A 21,771-nucleotide genomic window follows, 5' to 3' on the forward strand; every position below is an offset into this window, starting at 1 on the left:
TGATGTTGCATCCATGGCTCCACCACCTATTCATCCGAATCATGTACACTTATCTATGTCGATGTCAACTTCACATCCTTATGAATACACTCATAGGCAATGTCACACCCCGACCAAAGGCGACGGAACATGCCGAGGTGTAACGATTGTCCATAAGCACATAACACTAATTAAAGTGACAGTATTTAATAAACTCATTTCATTTCATAATATCGAAAATGTCACATAACAATTATCCATAAAATAACTATAAACAAGATATCACAAAATATGGCAAATTTGATGTTGTTCATTTTTACTAATATCCTAAGGTCTTTGATGTCGTTTTCTTTACAATCATAAATCAACCAAGATGCAAACCTGCAACATTTCATAAAATAAAGTTTGTCAACACAAAGGTTGGTGAGCAATTCATAAGTTTAATCATATTAGTATACAATAAAGATAGCCACAAAACTTGCATACGAAACGATAAATAAAAGTGGTAATTTGGATAAATAGATATCGCTAAACACATTAGCGACATCTAGCTATAAGGGGATGCCAAATAGTCTAGGATTTTATAGTTATCGTTAATTGCATTACGTTAACGACACCTTGCTATAAGGGGATGCTAAATAGTCTAGGATTTTATAGTTCCACCAACCAAAAGCGATAAACACATAGGCATATAAGCATTGAACACCAAATCGAGCAATTATTTAGGTAAAGTATACAACTATGTTTGTGGTTTAAGATTCATATAAAGCATTTTGTTGAATAAGTATGAATGTCACCCCCAAAATAAAAGATGGAAAATAGGGTATGAAGTACTCACCTTTAAGTAGTAAACTTGAAATATGATAATTTGGAGATTTGTCGGAACGACGAGTTTAACGCACAATGCCTAAAAAGAAAAGAAGTCTTGAATTTAGAAAGGTTGTCTTGAAGGTCTTTAAACAAAATAAATGTTGAGAAATGTAAATAATTAAAGTTCAAGGTTTTAAAATGTAACTATTTAATAATTTATAATAATAACCCTTTTAAAATGTAAGTTTGCTCGAAACCGGGTTAAAGTATCTAACCTTAATATTTACTCAACCTATGTTAAATAATAAGGTGGATAAAATGCAAGAATGAAAATCCCTTTGGAATAAAGATACTAAAACGTTTTTTTTATCGAGTGTTCGGGTTGTCGGTTCGGGTCTTGATAATTGGTCAAACCCAAAGTCAACTTTCCAAAATATTGAATTTTATGAGATAACTCAATAAAATTTAATAAGACTTAACCAAGTATGTAGTTCCATTGTTTTAGAACTAACAACGCACAAGCGAGTGTTCGGTTTTGTCGGTCCAAACTTTGTTATGAGATCAAGTTGGATCCAACATTTCCAAGTACTTAAGAAAATATTTAAAAATCAATTTGTAACTATTTTTAAAGAAATATACAAGTCTTGATGGCTAAAAAATCACACTTGTGTGTCTTAAGCGAGTAAGAATCGGTTTGGTTCGGTTTCCATCTCACAACAAGTTCATAGATGGTTTCCACATGTCCAAACACTAAAGAACTTATATAATAATGTACAAATAAAAAATACCAAAAGTTAACAATAAAGTCTTTAAACAAAAGTTCGGTTTTTGATTCGGATCGTGTTTCGGGTTAAGACCAAGGTAAGATTCTACAAACCCATAACCATAGAATTTGTAAAAATGATTTTAGAAACTTAGATATAACAATAAGTATGTTTAAACAATTATTTAACAAAACTAGTAACAAAGTTCGGTTTACGGTTTAGAGCTATTTACGGTTAAACCGAAGCATAGACTCTTGAAAACCCATAACCATGGAACTTGTAAACATGACCAACAAACTAAAATAAGCAAGATTAATATGTATGGACAAGTTATATAGATGTATATATATCAAGGACATGAAGTCCCCCATGAAGCCTTGACTTATGAGGTCCGAAACCTCACCGACCGGAATCGGAGAAGTAACTACCAAAGGTAAACACGGGGTGTATATTATATATATGTTGCACAACCATAAACAAGTATTAATAAGGCTACATAAACTAATTAAGATGAAAGACTAAAAACCTTCAATAACACTTAAGAAGATAACATTGAATCTTTGATGTTTGAGAGAGTTTTTTTTTTTTGGAGTTGTAGCAAGGGAAAATGAAGAGGAAAAGTGGTGTATATATAGGGTAATGTTGATGGTCAAATATGGGTGTGAGACACAAGAGTTTTCATGCAAAATGGATCAAGAGAAAAACACAAAACAACAAAAAAAAATAATAAAATAAATAAATAAATAAATAAAAATAAAAATAAAGGTAGAATGTTTTCAAGACCCAACAAGTGTGAAACAATATTATAACATAAATCCATCATTTTGATTATAACATAAGCTTCGGTTTACATAATAAACAAAAACGAATACAAACAAGACCCGAAATTGACGAATGTCACAGACAAAGTATAGAATGAAACCCACTTGAGTTGTGAAAACCTGTGAAAACCCTATGTAACATCGTTTTCTTTTTGTTACATGTAATATATGTTGTTACATTTAATACAAAACCTCGAAAACATAAAAAAAATGTTTTGCTATTTTTTTACATTTTTTACTAATTTTTATATATGTTTTCAGGAGAGAGAAAATATAAATTAACTTTTACATTTTTTATTAACTTTAATTGTGTACCACAAGATTTAATCTTTAATTAAAAACATGTGGCATGTGGTTGAGAATGATTTTCTAGAGTTTTCACAACTCAAGTGGGTTTTTATTCTAACCTAACCCTCATATATAATAAGGTTAAATATATAGCATTTATATTTTGAATTTAATCCCTTGCATACAATAATGTTAAATCAAAATGTATCTATCATCTATGTGCTGGAAACTTATTTTCTTGGCATAAAATTGCTCTCTTATATTTTGAGGTTATGAATGAACTTTAAAACCTTCAAAGGAGTCTTAACAAATAAAAAGTTTAAAACATAATACTGTTGAATAAATGATGCTGCATAAATGAGTGGTACTTATAAACACTGTTTACAGATGTAATATAATAAAAACTCGTGATGAAAAAATTTAATTGTCATAACCTAAGGATAACGACGTCATGAACATAAGCACATGCACTTGATGCACGGTGTAAAGGTAGTCACTACATAGATTACTAAGTAGAGAAAGAGAAGATCACTTTCTTAAAAATGAAAAGTTAGCTAGTAGTGTGAATTGAAAAATGGACAACGTTAATGTGTTGGGTTGAAATGGCAAACAAATGGACAAGGTTGAAATGGCAAAGTGTTAGCAATTTTAGCCAAATCCTAGGGACGAAAACAAAACAAAACTTAGCCCTATTTTATTTTATGTTGCGATGGATACAGAACACATATACGTGGAAAAGGGGTGTCGGTTTGGGGAGAATGAGGTTGTCAGTGATGTGCCCGTATTTGGTGTTTGAATCCTTTGATGATCTTTTTCACCTTTGTCTTTGGTTTTCCTATTTGTTTGTAGATCAAGGGTTTAATTGGCTAATATGCATGTTTAGAGGTTAGGGTTTAAAGGGGGATTTGATGGTTGGTTGAGGTAATGAGGGATGTGTTGCAATAGGGTGTGACATAAATTTCATTAAGATAGTGATTGAACGCCAATTATGTTGTGGACACTATGTCTGATTTGTATGAACGATGGTTTAAGATTGATTTGAGGAACGAGGAAGTGAAAATGATGATAACCTCAACTAGCATTTGTCATTTGTATCGTATGATTGTACAACACAAGATAATACCATGTACACTTTGATGATACAAATCCATGGCCTAGGGACAGCGAAATGAATTTAGGACTTTAGGCTCCTACTTTCTAAGGAATTCAATTTTCAAAACAATATTAATAATTAAATATTTGTAATTTGGGATTTGTATTAATATGTGTGATCAGGGCCGGCTCAACCACTTTGGTTAAGGGTGAGCAAGATAACGGCCGGACCTTTGAAACGGGTTACCCCACTCGCAAAACCCTTAGTTAGACCCGAGTATATAATATGGGTCAGGTTAAGGGTCTTTAAATTTCACCTCAAAGGGTAAACTAGGGTTTCAAGGGTTTAACACTTATTCAAACCCTTGACCCGTTTACTAGTTTCTAGATATACATCAGATTTGCGATTCATCTGAAATCTAGGAGCTAGAGATTTGTATTTTATATATAGTTCATCCGAATTTCCAAACTACTAAGAAAAATAAAAATAAAGGGCCATAAAACTGATCGGAAACAGATATATAGGAAACACTTAATTTTTATTCTACATATAACTTGTGAATGTGAATATTATATGCAGAAGTTCAAATGGTTGATAAACTTTCAAAGTTAGACTTTACTATTTATAAAATGAAAGTATAGTTGTTCTGGGATTCATATATTAAAGACCTAATTCAGTTTAAGAATCACACACATTAATCAAAATCCTGAATTATAAATGTAAAATTATTAATTGTGTCTTTGGAAATTGGAGGCATTAGAAAGTGGGGGCTTAAAGAGCTAACTTTATTCTGCTGCCCCCAGAGACGGCCTTGTGTGTGACTTAAACAACGTTTACACTGAACTAGATATGGAAAGGTGTAAGAAACTACGTTACTTATGTATTTGCAAAAAAATGATAACAAAATCTTGATTTATTTGGAGTGAAAACAAGAATTTTTTATTTTTTTTACAAGGCTTCGTTTTTAAAAATCGTTTTAGGTCACCAGAGTAGTTGAGGCGGCCCTATACAAATCTACAATAGATGTGTACAAATTAAAATTAAAGATGTGATCATAAAAAGATATACGTATAAAATAAGATAAATAATGGAGTATTCACAAGCAAACATAAAGCCATGCGTGTATAACTTATGTATAAGACGTGGTTTCCTAAAATAGAAACATGTATTTTGAGGTCTCCAAAATTTAATCATCAATATTGATATATTTTAGTAAGTGTTGAAATATTGTCGTTAAAATATTTAATTTTTTCCATTAATATCTGCAATTTTAACCCTCGATTTGATATATTTAATAAGTGTTGACCGTTCCTATGAATATTACTCATTATTTCCTTATCTAATAACATAATGTGTATTTGTTTATTTTTAGTCATGATTTTTAAGTTTTAGTTTGCAGACTTGTAAAAACAAAAATAACTAAACGCTCAAATGTGTTAATAACCCACTGTTGTATTTTATAGCACGTCAAAATTGTCAACAAAAACATCAATTTAAACTATTTGTTATCGAGATTTAAAACTTAAAAGGATTTTAATTTTGTGCGCCACTCCAAAGCATCTATTGATGAGAAAAATTCTTTTGATTCATTAGGAATCATGTTTTATTTGATGGCGATTACACCACATCAATGAGGTTGTGCATGGGTCGGTTTTAGATAAAAACCGAACCAAACTAACAACCAAAATATTTGTTTTTAATTGAGTTTTTAAAAACTGTTTGGTTTTGTTTTTTTCGACGAATGTTTCGCCATTTAGGTCTGAAATTTTTGGGTCGAGAAAAAATTGGCTCAAAACAATAAACTTCGCCCTAAATGTTTTTGTTAATTAATAGTTAATCGATTTTTATACATGGACAAAAATATGAGTTACACCATCTAATAAATTGTTATAAATTACTTATACATGCAAAGCCGAACCAGAACCGAATGTTTTGTTTTACGAAAACATAAAACCAAACCATCGGTTTTTGTTTGCATCAAATTTTTTCGATTTCATCCCACCCATAACCTATTCACAACTAAATAAAATAGTTTCTGACTATTTAGTGTGTGCATATATATAAATCAATTTATTACATTACATTATAATATAATATAATAATAGGCAGTGAAATGCCAATGAGTTTATGGTGGAGTCGTAAGAAAAACACTTGGTGTTTCTTGTGACCTAGATTAATTCATGCCCTCATCATTTAGTTTCAGTTGCAACAAGTGATGATGAGAGACTAGGCGAATATGTGTCGTTCACTAGTTGGATCCTTGAAATGAACGGATTTTATCCCATTGCACTATCATGCCTTCGGGCAAACGTTCACGAGCATTGGTGTTAGGTGAGGCTTTTCCCCAGATTGGAAGGCAAATGCATCCTAATGTGGTAAATTAAGCCAATAGCCCATTTAAATGTTTCGTTAGCCATTTAAAAAATAGGCAGACAAATAGCCAGCAAAAGTTCCATTGTTATTAGCATGTGTTCCTATGTGGAGGACCATGACCAGAAAGCATGCCAATGAGTTTCATTTCATGTAAATCCTAAATCCTTTCAGGGGCCTTGACCTATATTTCAGTGCCTTCCATGTGTTTATGTTCTTGACTCTGACCTTCGCCCTTCATGTGTTTCATGACCAAAATTCACATCATCAGTCTTTGCATTTTAAACTATGTTTTCATGTGGTTGCTAATTGCCTTTTAAACTATGTTTTCATGTGGTTACTATTATTAGCAACCCCTAGTGATGTTTGCTCATATGTATTTATAAACAAGTATTGTTCATAAAAGTTTGTATATTTTTGTGTATTTTAACCAACATTGAAATATAACTGATATAAATAGATTAGGTAACCATTGGTGGTTTCAGAACTTCTCGTTAACACAAGGTCCTTTTCTTTTTTGATTACAACTAAAGGGTCTAAACTCGTGTTTTTTTATTGAAAAAAAAAAAGAAAATTCGACTTTAACTTAATATATAAATGTTGACAAATTGTGGTGACTGAAGAGTCAATGGACCCTCTTGACCCTCCCCTGGTTCTCCCCATGAAGGTAACCCTGAGTGGTTAATATTGGTCAATTGTAATGATACATTGTTACGTGGTGGTTGTTATGATCGCTCGTCGAATATAACTTATCAAGAAGTACAAATGTTAAATACTTGAATACAAATGAGTCAAAACTGAAAAGCATGATAGACAAAACCAATTATAAAACGCTTGCAAGAAATATGCTAAAACTTTTAAATTTTTATGAGCGGTGAATTTCTATCATTTGCTAGTTTGAAACCAAAACTTCTAAATTTTGATGTCTTAAAGGTTTTTCCTTTACCAACGGTTTGCTATAACTATCAAATAAAGTTTAAAAAAAATGAAGAAGATATATGGTTTTTTATATATTTAAAAGAAGGGAATGTTATAATTACTTAGACTATTCTCATTCATAAACCAATCCAACCCAATCTTTATTATAAAACTAATTTCTCTCTCTTTCACCTACCAACCCAACCAAGCCCAACTTTTCACACTCATTAACAACTCAATCTTCATTATTTTCGATTAAATAAATATAATTTATAATTGTTTTTTATTATTAAAAGTGACTAGAAATTAAAAAAAATATATTTTTATAAAGAAAACAAACAAAATATTTAAATTAATAATATTCTTTTAAAATATTTATATTTGTCAAACGTATTTATCAAAGTAGTTAAACAAAATTAGCAATTATGAAATATAAAACTACACCTACAAATGATATATATATATATATTCAAAATAAACTATGTTTTTTAATAAAATTTATGTCGGCGTGTTAAAAAACACTTGAACAAGATACAATCGTAATATGAATTATAAACTACACTTACAAATGATAATTTCTTTTTTCAAAACAAACTATATTTTTAATAAAATTTATACCGGTATGTTCACAAAATAAACTGAACGAGATTGTGTTTTTAGATTTAAAAAAAAAAAATTTAGTTATTAAAAGTTATTAGAAAAAATAAAAAGGAAATTAAAATTACAATCATTCATTAGTTGACATGTGGCAAGAGAAGTGGTTTGCAACCCTTGCAACCTGGATTGCTTGGACGAACCGTTTGCTTGCAATTTGGGGTTTTTTAATTTTGTTTTTTATTAAATAGTGAACAACCCAAACATCAATTTGCTAATGGGAGTGGTCTTAATACTTAGTCATAGTCTATCACAAAAGACTGGTGATGATTGAGTCAACTTTCCACCTATGCATATAAGGTTTTTAAAAGGAAGTAATACCTTGACCAGTTGTTGACTTTTAAACTAATGGCAAAGCTGGGAAGCGATACTAAAAATTAAACATATTTAAACAAACTCATTATCGGTTTGCTTTTTCTAATGACACGCTTAAGTTAATAATAGCCTTTTAAGACTTAATGTTGGATTTGTTGCTTTCTAGACTAATCAAGTGCATTACTAACATGCTCATGTTCATGCTCATGCTCATGAGTTGACTAATTGATTGCCTGTTTTCTAGTTCTAAATGCATTTTATAACACTCATATTTCTTGATATAATATGGCTAACAATATCTTATAGGTTACTAATAATGATATGCAACATCTTCAGTTACAAGAAATTAAAATGTTATGGTGGCCTTTAGTTTTTCGGTAGCTTTCTGATTCATGCTAACGTGTTTGGATTCCATGTTGAAAACGCACACGCTCGCGATTGTAAACAATCAAATAACATAAGATTGAAACTTGAAATTGATAAAATGGATTAACATACTTGTTTGACTCATTCCAATCTACCGTATATAAACGAACTGCATAGACTCGACGTTTAGATGACAGTTGTGGAAAACCGTCACATAAGGTTAGGGGTAGTTACCGACAACAATTAATCCTACAGTCGTGGAGTTGAAAATCGTCTAAACCTTAAAACAGTTAAAACAGACCAAAAAGAAACCAAAAAACTTAAAACATAATATTCTAGAGCTTGACCCAACATAAACATTACATAAATAGAAACAAACGAGCCCAATGACTCTAACAAGTAGCAACCCATTAATGAATTAAACTGGTCAGAAAATGAAGGTGCCACTTGACCTCTAAGGTCAAAATGTCAAACTTAAGAAATTTCAAGTTCATAATTAATATTGGTTCGTTAAATCTATAGCAATCCAACAATTCGTTTATGGTGGTTTTCAGGATCGGCCCTGGGAGGGGCAGGGAGGCTGACCGTCCCCAGTCCAATCACCCAGGTAGACCCAAAACTTTTAAAATTATATGTTTCAAAAAACTTGTTATTCTTAATGTTTAAACCTAATTATCCAATTCATTTAAACTCATTTTATATAAAAAAAAAATTGCACAACCCAAACCATTACATAATAATCATATTTAAATATTAAATTTTAAACCAAATTAAGGCCCAAATTTCTTTCCCTTGGCCCAAATCTTTTTAACGATTCGCATGGACGGATCTGGTAGTTTTATAACGTTGTGAGGGGCATCCCATTTTCTCCGAATTGTGAATATTTTTCAATACGAAAAACCAGCACTCCATATAAATATGTTTGACCTCAAAAGTCAAAAAGTTGAACTGACGAAGCTTTTGGCTCACGTAGATAATGAAGATCAGTGGAGGATTTAGAAGCTTTCGTAAGAGGACGGGTCAGGTTAAAGAAAACAGTAAGCGGCATCAAAGTAGCATGAACCGATTTCGGTGATCACTTTAAATCACAGTTATCTTTACTTAAATGGGTAAGGCCAATTCCCTACAAAATAAAAACACTTACTTGAGTTTGTTTGGACATGTCGCGAGTCAATTAATACGCAATCTTGACTCTTGAGTATTTCAAGTGTAACAGATCATGTATTTTATTAAAACAGGTGACATATAACCGAAAATATTACTATTCCCATTCCCATTACAAATAAAATAAGAAGTGATAACGACCATTGACCAGCCAGCCCACAAGTAGTTCCACTTGCATACTTTGAAACCTATGAAGCCGCCAGTTGACTGATTATATTTTTGGTAGGTTTTGTATATTACACTTTCACATTAAATTATTTCGTATGTATATAAAATTACTAATCAAATAAAACATAAAGTGCCCTGTAAGAACAAAATGTTATGTTAAAAACAAAGGATTAATTTCAGGTGTATAAAATTGACCAAACAGTGTTTTTTTTATATAGGTGTCCAAGCATCACAACGTTTCAACTAGTAGTTAATAGTGACCAGCTATAACTGTTTGACAGTCATACAGTTATTGCAGCAGACACTAGTCAGTAGACAGCACTAGGCGCAAAGTTCCCCTAGCAGTACCCGACGGCTACTCACAATCAGTTTCTGTTGATGGTCATTTGTCGTTGCCATGTTATCGTTGATTATATGTTGCCGTACCAAGTAACCAGGTGGTGCCTTCTTGAGCCCCCAGGTATGTTGGTGCATGAAATAAGAACAGTCAAGAACGAGCGGGTACTTCGCACTTTCTAAGTCATCAATCTATATTCTCATTAGCCATTTAGTCTTATACTAGATTCACCAACAAAATCAAATACAAGTTGACGCATAAATTATTGTTTCAAGAATTAACATATGCCACCTAAATAAACATTTATTCAACATGTTTAAATTATATGATGTTTCAGAGCTCTAACAAAACAAATGCATAGGAACTGAATTACAAGTAGCTATTGATATTATACAAAAGGGTTATAGTTAAAACACGCACAAATCGAAATATTTATATATTTCAACAAATATACTTTCTCTGCTTGCCTATATACCAACACTTGCACCCGATTCTATCAAATCTTTAAGCGTTAAGTTACACCCGAACTCAATACAAACAAATCCCGTGTCGGTTTTATCCGAGGCAAGCGAGTTTCTTTGTGCATAACAAGTTCCTGCAATCCCATTAAAACTAGTCAGTTACCTACTAATTATAATTCTAACTGCAGCAAATAGAGGTGTAAACGAGCCAAGCCGCCATTGAGCTACTCGAGATTGGTTAGCTAAAGGTGACTCCTGTTTAAATATTTTTTTAATTTATTAAAGATATATTTCTATAATCACTGTTATTATATATATATATATATATATATATATATAAGATAACTAAAAATGTATATAGATTAATTAAAAATTGTAAACGAGCCAAGCCCGAGCCGAGCTTAAAAAACTACTCACGAGCTGAGCTCGAGCTTTAGAAATAGAGGTCGGAACAATCCGAGCTCGTGTTCAGGCTCTCATTAGCTAAACGGGCCGAGCTTGGCATAGTCTAGATTGTGCTCGGCTCGGAAGTCGGCTCATTTACACCCTTAGCAGCAAATTATAAAAATTATAAAAGGCTTCAATAATTTGCTTATTAATATGTACAAGTTTCTCATGGGTATATTTTTTTAGCTAAAAAAATTAATTTTTACAATTTCATAAAAAAAAATTACTCAGAGCTGTTATATATGGCAAATTATGATAAATTTGGCGGATAAAAGTTTAAGAAACTAACACAAAACATCCTTGGTTTTGCTTCTTTGTCTTCTTCTTCTTCTCTTTCGGTGGTTGTTGTGGTTTGATAACCACCCGAATTGCAGCATCAAAAACTGCTTTTACATTCTGTCATCAAGAAAAGATAAATTAAAAAGTTAATAAATAATTACTGAAATAAGAAACTTGATCAGATTAATAATATTCACACCTGTTGAGTTTTAGAGCTGCATTCAATGTAATATGCAGCGCCCATCTGTTTTCGTAGCTCCTCTCCCTAATAACATTGTTAACCAACATCCAAAATCTGAATATTAATTTGTAGAGGCGATGAGGTGGCAGGTCAAACTGGTTGATACAGGTCATTTTTATCTACTTTTTATTTTTATTTTTTTATAAATAATTATTGCATTGACTATGAATACAATATTAATATTATTACTATTAACAATCAAAATCTTGTATAAGCTGGAAATAAATCAATTGGCCCGTTCCCATTATAGTTAAATGTTGTTTGAGATAGAACACAACCCGTATAGATCCAGTCATGAGTAAACGGATCGGTATCCTTACAACTACAATTGGGGAGCGAAACAATAGGGGTTTGCATGGGTCGGTTTTGGGCTTAAACTGAACCAAAATCCGAAAAATCGGTTTCAGTTTTATCATTTGGGCTTGAAAATTTTGGGTCGAAAAAAGTGGTCTAAAATAATGAACTTGGGCCAGAGACTTTGGGTCTAATCTTTTTTAATTAATATTTATTTATTTGTACACATTTGGACCTAAATATTTGGGCTACGCCAATTATTAATTTCTAATAGATTACTTAAATTCGGTTTTTTCGATTATACCGAAACTGAAACTGAACCAAAAAATTTTTTTTTTTCAAAAGACATAAAACCAACCCGTCGATTTTTTTGGGTTCAGTTATCTCGGTTTCGTGCACACTCCTAAAAATCAGTAGAAAACCAACCTGTGCAGTGGTCACAGGTACTAGTCCTGGATGGTCAGCTAAGTAACGTTTATCCTCACGAAGATCTATACAATCAACCAATCATACATGAAGTCAGATTTCAGATAACGGGTCAAAATGGAGCATTCAACTTAATTTTTAAAAGCAACATACCAAGTTTGGTTCCAGCAAGAACAACCGGGACTCCAGGAGCAAAATGTTGAAGCTCAGGTATCCACTGCTCAAGTATTAATTAATTATCACACAACAAATATTAATAAATCATAAAACAATTATTTGTTTTTTATTTGTTACCTTTTTAAGTACATTTTCATAGCTAGCTCGACTAACCAACGAAAAAGCTAGAACAAACACATCAGCTCCCCGATAACTTAACGGTCTTAACCTGTTGTAATCTTCTTGCCCTTTAGCATTAACAAAATGTTACCAACAATTAGAACTGCCATAAATAGCAAGTACTGAATTTTTATTATAAATGGAAATATATGACTTGTGATTGTGGATAAGATCTTACCAGCAGTATCCCAGAGGCCTAAATTGACAGTGGTGCCTTCAACTACCACATTTGCACTGAAGTTATCAAATACAGTTGGTACATAGTCCTGGATTTAACAACATTATATTATTAAAATTACACCTCATAAACACATGAATGTGTGTCTTGAAATAAAACATCATTAACAAGTAGCAGCCTTTCTAAAAAAACATTTTTATTTTTTTTTTGAAAGGCGACTTTCTTTATGTGTTAAGCCACCGGCCACCGCACTCCCCAATTTTGGAGACCCCCCCCCCCGGTTGCCCCACTATAGCCAAATTATGTTGTTTTAACCGAGCCCACGCTAGCTTCAGAGTTTGGCTTGGGCGTGGGAAACCATGTTGTCACGTTGTGTCACCACAAGATAAGAACTCTCCAGCGTAACACACTGTGGGAGTAAATGAACATTTTAATTGGTTCCAATTCTGAACAATAGTATTCTTTGAACAAAAAAAATGCAAAATTGAAACATTATATATTTGGCAGAATTTGAAAGCTTTAAACCCATCTATAAGGTAATTTGTGCTAATTTAATAATAAACCAGTTAAGATTTAGTTGCAATAGCCTAGTCTATTAATTAATCTAGGTTCAAATCTGGATTAATAAGATAACATATACCATAAAATGGTGTCACGATTCAACCTTTTTAAAAAAGAAAGATGCCCAGATGACAAAATGGCCAATACACAAGATTTCAAAGATGAAACCAAAGAAGATAGACCCAGAACCCTAGGTCCAAGAATCTTGAAAACAACAATTATGAGAAACCCAGATGCAAAATGAGACTTACAGTAGGGAATTTGTTGCTGGTGTAACAAATAAGCATACAAGTCTTGCCAACAGCACCATCACCAACAGTGACACATTTGATGAACCTAGAGGCACTTGAAGCCATTGAACATGAACCAATCAAGAACACAGTATTATTATTATTATTGTAAAAATAAGAAAGGATCCTATGAGGGTAGGAGAATAAAGAAATGAATATACAGAGAAGGTTGTGTTTACTTTAATGGTGGACTGTATGTATGTGTTATATTTTTGGTGAGGTGAAAGAAAGACAAAAGATGGAGAGCCTAAATAGGATCACATGATTCCACACCGCTTTCCTCTCTAATTACAATTATAATAATAATAATAATTATTATTATTATATATAAACTAGACATATAAACTAAATGTTTTAAACCCGAGCGTTACGACGAGAATCTAATAGGAATTCGGTATCAGTTTCGATTTGAGACGTATGAGGTTATTGATTGTTTGTAACAGCTGGTAGATAAGGACGACTGTCACCTGGAGTGCAGTGTTGGCGTCCGCTGATTAGCCAATCGTGCATTTGTGGTCCTTTTTGTACTGGTTGTCGCTTAAAGGAATCTTGCAACATGATTGGCTTAGGGACCAGCCGTTTTGTACTGTTTGTTTCTCACGTGGGTGACAGATGTTGTGTCCACGGACGGTGCCCGTGAGTTTCTTGTGATGTGTTCAAGGATTGTTCCACGAATGGTGGGGGAAGACCCGCGTGTGACTAGGGTTGTCTCGCGCACCTTGTCCAGGACTAATGTTGTACTTTTCTTGGTGGTGCGAGCGGGTCCTATCTCTACATGTTTGTTATGATATCAGTTCGTATTAAAAACTTGCTAGGTGGTTTATGTAACTTTATGCAACTTGAGGGATACATATTAAAATGGCGTGGTGTTAATTGTATGACTATAAGAAAGTTATGGAATACTCTATGTGAATATGTATGTGAGGTTAATCGTGTGCCTAAATGAAAGTTGTAGGGTGCCATATATAAATTATGTGCATGGATTTCAAAACTAAGGATTTGATATACACTATATTAGGAAATATGTAAAAAAAAAATGTTATCGTAAGAAGCTATCAAAATGCAACGTATGTATTATAGTGCAAGTGATAGATGCGACCAACGTAAAATGTAAAAATCTGACAACGACAACACTTGATTTGCATGGTTCCTAACGAGCCATTTTATACACTGCTTCGGTCATATTTAAAGAAAAAATAGGCTATGGTTGAAAAAAATAAATCTTAATTAACAATGTATTATGTATTTAATGGTAATTAAACAGACTTTGGTGTGGTTATGGTTAAATAAGTTTTTTTTTATAAAGGTGGTTGTTATTTATTGTTTTTTTAGTTATATTTTAATGGTATAACTAAGACTTAAGTAAAAAGGCTAGTGTTTGTTAAGAACCAAAACAAAATGTTAGTGGACATATGACCCTTATCCATTTGACTTGTTGTCAAAACAGGTTCACATTCTTTTGTTCGTAAAGTAATACAAATAAAAAAATTTTAGTTTAAATACAATACATAATAAAAGGAAAGCAGTAAAATAATTCTATCATTTATGATAAAAGTATAACAAATAAAATGGAAAAAGAATATGAAAACAAAAGCTGATGGCTAAGGTTTCACACTCCTTTGTTGGTAAAATAATACAAATAAAAACATTATAGTTTAAATACAATACACCTGGTATCTTTTATTTAACGGCGAATTTCTTTTTACTTTTGTTCTCAATGAGCCTTGAATCCAGAACCTCCTAAACCAAAATGTTTAAATACTTTATCTTTGTCTATGAACCATCAACCTATTAGTAACACTTCATTTTTATTCAATCATAAAAATATATTAAAATTATTTATAGGTTTATACCATGACATCCTGATAAGAACGTTTAATATGTCATGTATGTGGGGACACAGATGACGTTGGACTTTTCATTAAACTATCATAAATTTACATCTCATTTTTTTACCCAAATTACTTGAAAGTTTACGAAATCATACCAAATTTATTGATTCACTTTGCCACAAAAATCAATAGTGTTCTAGCCTTTCACAATCGGGTTCGCATACCCGATTTCCTTCGTCAAATGAGTTTGGCAGTGTTGCAGTGTTGGACCGTCGGAGAACTATCAATGAACTGAATTGGGTTGCTTATGAGGCCCCTTACAACCTTATAAAAAAAGGATTTTTACATATTTTAATGCTTTTAAAATATATGCATCGGTTAGATTTATTTATTAACTGATAAAATGATGTCACATATTTGATTTTAGTAAGGAAAATAAGTGCATTTTAAATATTAGTAAAAACATAGTAAGATATTTTAAACACAAGCATATGTGATGGCATTTATTGCTTTAATTTATCGGTGTCTAGAGCCAGAATAGTATTTGACTAGCCAGCCAACTAACCATGGGACGGTTAACCCGTGACAAACACCGGTGAACCAACTCCAACTTTTATTTCTGGTAATTGTCTTTCAAAAATTTAATTCGTATTTCTTTTAAGAGTAACATTAGGATGGTAACGAGCCGAGTTGCTCTTGAATCGATATAAACCTCGAAATTAGCTATCCTTTTCTTTTCTTTTCTTTTCTTTTTTTTTTTGGCTTAAGCTCAAGCCCAGGCCTCAAAATAAACTTGTTTAGTTATCGAAGTCAATCTCAAGCTTTGTATGTGAAGTTCGTTTAGGCTTTACCTGTGTGTTTTTAAGTTTTACTTTTTTTTGGTTTCTATGTATTAATTTCACATTGCACAGTTGAGCTCAAGCTGAGCTTTGGCACGTTTAAGGTACTACATGAGCTCGAGCCAAGCTTATGCTCATTTAAGGTTGTTCTCAAAAAATATATAAATAGCTATAAACATATGTAAGTTATTAATAAATAGTAAACGAACCAAGCCCGAACTTGAAAAAACAATTCATGAGCCAATTAGTTCGAAATTTAGAAAAAAGAGGTTGAAACCAGCTGAGCTCATGCACTCATTAGGGGTGTTCTTCGGGTTAGTTTTTTGAGTTTTTCGGGTTCAAAGTTTTAAAACAAGACCCGAAACCCACATCTCTCACGGTTTCTTCGGGTTTGGATTTTTTCGGGTTGGGTTAATCGGGTTTCGAATATTCTAGGAAAAAAATACATTGCTAAATTTAAATGTAACATATTCTTCTTTACTCGTAAAGTAAATAAAGCAATAACAAAACAAAAATAAACCGATTAAACAACCTAAAAAGAGTAAAACTTAGCAAAGATCAACTATAATAAACAAGACTGACATAATCATCTTTAGTATGCCGTGACTAGGGTGTTGGATTATAGTCGCCTTTAGTCATAAACTGACAGATTAATAACAATAAACAATCGATTCATAATAGGTGGAATGAGAACAGTCGATTTGGACTACATTTAGATAACGTCAGCGGTTAAGGCTTGCATCTAATACCTAAAAATATATATGGTTTTAAAACTAAAAGGTTTATTTGGGTTTTTCAGGTTGACCCGAAACCTAGAATTCAGACCCAAGAACCAACCTAAATTACTTCGGTCCGGGTTCGTGTTTCTCAGGTCAGGTTAGTTCGGATACGGGTTTTCTCGGGTTGGGTTTCGAATAAAAGTGACAGCTCTAGCACTCATATATCAAACAAGCCAAGCTTGGGCTTAGTCGAGGTTGGGCTCGGCTCCGCTCATTTACACCCATGAGTAACATACATAAAGACATTTTAAGTATTCGGCCTTTTATGTTAAAATCATACATACATAAATAAAGTATAAGGGTCAAAAGAATTCAGCTAAAAAGAATTCGGTCTGGGTTTGGGTCCCTGTGGTTTGCTACTTTTGCCATTTCAGTCCAAAGTTTGAAATTTTGTCAATTTAGTCCTTATAGTTTTAAATATTAACCAATTACGTCCCCCGTCTAACGGCATCCAATTATGCCGTTAGTTTAAGGGGTATTTTTGTCTTTCTCCTGTTTATTTTAGTTAATGGTCATTTTCGTCCCTGTGATTTGATACTTTTGCTACTTAAGTCCAAAGTTTGAAATTTTGTGAATTTTATTTTTAATTTAATTCATTTTTTTGTCTATAACCCTAAGAGCATAATCCAAGCCCAAAACCATCTAGCATCGACCAAAATAGGTTTGCATTTTCTCTGTCGACAACAATAATCATAGTCCCCCCCCCCCCCCAATCGTATTTAGTTTCTAGATATTTTCTAAACTCTCCCCCATGGAGGAATTCATTGGTAAAATGGTCAAGGTAATTCCCTAAAACCATACTATACCGATAAAACTAAAATCGTTGTTTTTGTTAATGCATAATAGTTAAGGTTTAGAGATTAACATATCGTAGCTAATATCTTGGTCGAAATCAACATCAGGAGGTCGAATATCCCGCATTTTCATGTTTGCTAAAGAAATCGATACACTAGATCGCATATGTGTTCTTCAAATCGTGGTGTTGTTCTTGAATTCTTCAAATCGACAACTCTAGGGTTTAATTCGACAAATTAAAGAACAATACCACGATTTGAAGAACACCCATGTGATTTAGTGCATCGATTTCTTGAGCAAAAATGAAAATGCGAGATATTCGACCTCCCGATGTTGATTTCGACCCAGATGTTTGCTACGATATGTTAATCTCTAAACCCTAACTATTATGCATTAATCAAAGAAACGATTTTAGTTTTTTTGGTATAGTTTGGTTTTAGAGAATACCCTGACTACTTTACCAATGAATTCCATCATGGACTGAAGTGGCAAAAAAAAATTAAATTAAATTAAACATAAAATTGATAAAATTTCAAACTTTGGACTGAAGTAGCAAAAGTATCAAACCACAGGGACAAAAATGACCGTTAACTAAAAATAAACAGTAGAAAGACAAAAATACCCCTTAAACTAACGACACAGTTGGATGTCGTTAGATGGGGAGGGACGTAATTGGTTAATGTTTAAAACTATAAGGACTAAACTGACAAAATTTCAAACTTTGGACTGAAGTGGAGAAATTAGCAGACCACATGAACGAAAATAGCCATTAACTCAATACTTATTTAGTTGTAAATCGATAAAATGGTGGTTATTTGCTTTGTTTTTCTTAAATATGTTTAAAAGAGTGGACATAAAAAAATAAAACAATAATAAAAAAAAGAAATCATTTTTGGACATTTAATAAACATCACAAATGAAAAGAGTTTGTTGGGGCTTTTGGTATGACTTTGTTTTCAAAGTTCTAAACTAACACATTTTTTAAAACTAATTGCAATTTTCATAATACATTCAAACATCATGGATGACGTGTAAAGTGTAATAAGGGGAAATTACTTGTAAATTTCTATAAATTAAATAGAATATTGTTTAAGACGATTTCTATCTATTTCTAAGGAGAAGTGTGCAAAAATAACTCTTGGTTGAACATCAACAATGGATGTAAAGTTATATTCAACACTAGGATATAGCTCGTGTAATACATTGGTGGTTAAAAATATATAGCAAAAAAGTTAAATTTAATAATATACATAATAATATACCTTATGGATTCATATGATATAAATAATGATAAATAAAATTTTATAATTCAAAAATATTTTAAACACACATTTAATACAACATTTAAAGTTATATTTGTAATAGCACGGTTGGCTTCACCAGGGTGATCGGTGTGTATAACCCTACCAAGTAAAATATATTTGATATTAAAAACCTAGACAGGTAGGGCTTTCCGGACCACCTCTCGTTCCAAAATGTTTTTACTTTCTTTTAAAATGACTTAAACTACACATTATTTTGTCACACGTTATTTACATACCGTGACGTACATCATTAACTACTAATAAATAGTATTTATTGTTATTTATGGAGGAACATGGTTGTATAATAACTTACACTAAGTTGCCATAAAGCTATTTATTGTCACCTTATAATGCTAGATTAGTTCTTTATAAAATAAATAAATACAAATTTGTATAAAAGTTTCTTTACACTCTGCTATTGATAGCTAATAATACATACTTCAGGATTATCACTACCAAGTTGTGACTGATTTCAGTGATTTGCGAATAAATGTTTCATTAAATCACAAATTGTTGGACTTAATTCCAGTCCTTAAGTCAATGAGACGGGTGGGGCCGATCACGAGTAATGGGGTGGTTCAAGTTGAGCCGGTTTCAAGTTATGGAACTGGGCATTTAATTAAATTAACTATAGATGAATTGTATTTAATTATGATAGCTAACTAGATTAGTAGATAAATATAGAGGTTTTATTTATTATTTAATTAGAAGTTTGAGTCTTATCTTTAACTTTACCGATTCAATATAACTTAATCAAAGTTTTGATTATGGTTATGAGTTTGTTATAAGTTTCTTAGTTATATTTTTCTTCGTTTACGATTTGGTGAGCTCTCTCTCTCTCTCTCTCTCTCTCTCTCTCTCTCTCTCTATATATATATATATATATATATATATATATATATAAGGAGAGGGATATTTTAAAAACCATGTTGAGTTTTAAGAAATTAAGAACTCAATTCTTGGTCACATATTTAATTAAATGGATTGAAATATTTGGTTGAGACTAAATCTGATCAAAAAGTCAAAGTAGGAGAGAGAATAAATATGTAAGTGATTACATAAACTTTTACGTCCGTTACACATGTATAAAAAGTCGACTCGGTGCGTAAAAAATTATGTAATTTTTTTACGTATATGTAACCTACATATATTACGCATGTGTAAAAAAAATTTCGAAAAAAAAATCGTTACGTTGAGTTCTTTCGAGTTCTTAAAACTCAAAAGAGTTTTCATTTGAAATCTCCCATATATATATATATATATATATATATATATATATATATATATATATATATATATATATATATATCAATTCATTCTTGACAAATACCCTATACATCATGATTGATTTGGAATTAGAACTTCTTATAATATATAAAATCTTTTTAAAGAAAACAAGTTTTAAAACGTTTTTTTAGAACGACAAAATAACATAAAACTTTACATTTCATACTTTTGTTTCGCGTGAGTACGTGAGATTTATCCAACCACTTGATTGAAAGACGTATCTGATACAATTTAGGAGTATATATATGATCGCAAACTCGTTGGACACCTCCTCCAAACGATATGTGTAAATCGAGAATCCATGTAAAGCTCCATCTAGCTTCATGTAATAGTTTTTATATAAATTAAAGTTGTATTTACTTGAAAACATCTTATATAAACATAAATATATGTTTTAAACTTTCACACATATATCAACATCAAAATAACTTCATTGCATTATTGAATCAAATAATGTAATTTCTTAGTAGATGATAATATCATCACTATACCTATAAGGTCAAAAGTAGCTCTAAAGCAAAGAATAAAACCACGTACAATGATTTTGACACCTTGATTAAACATGAAGCATGCATAAATATTACACAAAATCAAATAAAATTAAACATAGTTTTTTTAATGTTTTTTTCTTATTTATTTGTATAATTTCCCTATGAATTTGATAAATCCAGATATTTGATGGTTAATCTTTTAAGTTTTAGTTCACAAAGGATGAAAATCATTTTAATAAAGAGTAGATGATGTATCAACTTTTAACAATGAAATAATCATGTCATGTTAATTACATTGTGTTCTTTCTTGGTGGATGGACCGCGCCAATAATTTCTATTATTGAGACGGAAGAGCGATCTATTTGGCAGGGTGATCCTGAGTGTCCAAGTCGTTGTTGTTCAAAAAAAATAAAATAGCATGCATCATGCATAATGTTTTTAAAACCGGTTTTTGACCATTACCAGATTGGACTTAGAAATTGTACAGTCGGTTGTATTAGGCAGTTCAACCGGGTTAGCTAGGTAATTCTATTATTCCATAAAAATACAGTTTCAACTCAAAAAATAATCCAAACATACATGATTTTATGGTATATAAAAAGGCTTCTTGGTTAAAAATGATCGATTCAATGGTATAGGAAAGGCCAACAGGTTAAAACTTTTGATCATATGTAACTATGGGCCGCCAAAAATATTAAACCTAAAGTCGACAATAAAATTTACTTTGGCCTTAAACCGGTATTGTGGTAAACCATTATTACCGGCTGTTAATTTACCTGGCTAAAATGTGCATGCCACTTGTTCGGCATCCGGTTTAACTTGTATAAACCAGTTTTTAAAACACTGATGGTGCATAAATTAGAGGTGCACAAACTTGGTATTCT

The 21,771-nt window shown here is 31.8% G+C and overlaps 1 protein-coding gene across 1 annotated transcript; it reads right to left on the reverse strand.

The window, feature by feature from the left end:
- Positions 1-10,411: 10,411 nt before the first annotated feature.
- LOC143636928 (rac-like GTP-binding protein ARAC8) lies at positions 10,412-13,718 on the reverse strand. Its single transcript, XM_077104406.1, has 8 exons — positions 13,522-13,718; positions 12,710-12,797; positions 12,490-12,599; positions 12,349-12,412; positions 12,196-12,260; positions 11,434-11,499; positions 11,245-11,351; positions 10,412-10,642 (listed from the first exon to the last, which is right to left on the reverse strand). The coding sequence occupies exons 1-8, from the start codon at positions 13,624-13,626 to the stop codon at positions 10,603-10,605; spliced, it is 645 nt and encodes a 214-aa protein (XP_076960521.1). The 5' UTR covers positions 13,627-13,718; the 3' UTR covers positions 10,412-10,602.
- Positions 13,719-21,771: the final 8,053 nt, after the last annotated feature.

Source organism: Bidens hawaiensis, unplaced genomic scaffold (assembly GCF_021521415.1).
Source record: "Bidens hawaiensis isolate Kalapana, Puna unplaced genomic scaffold, B.hawaiensis_p1.1 tig00008086_1, whole genome shotgun sequence".
Taxonomy (NCBI): Eukaryota; Viridiplantae; Streptophyta; class Magnoliopsida; order Asterales; family Asteraceae; genus Bidens; species Bidens hawaiensis.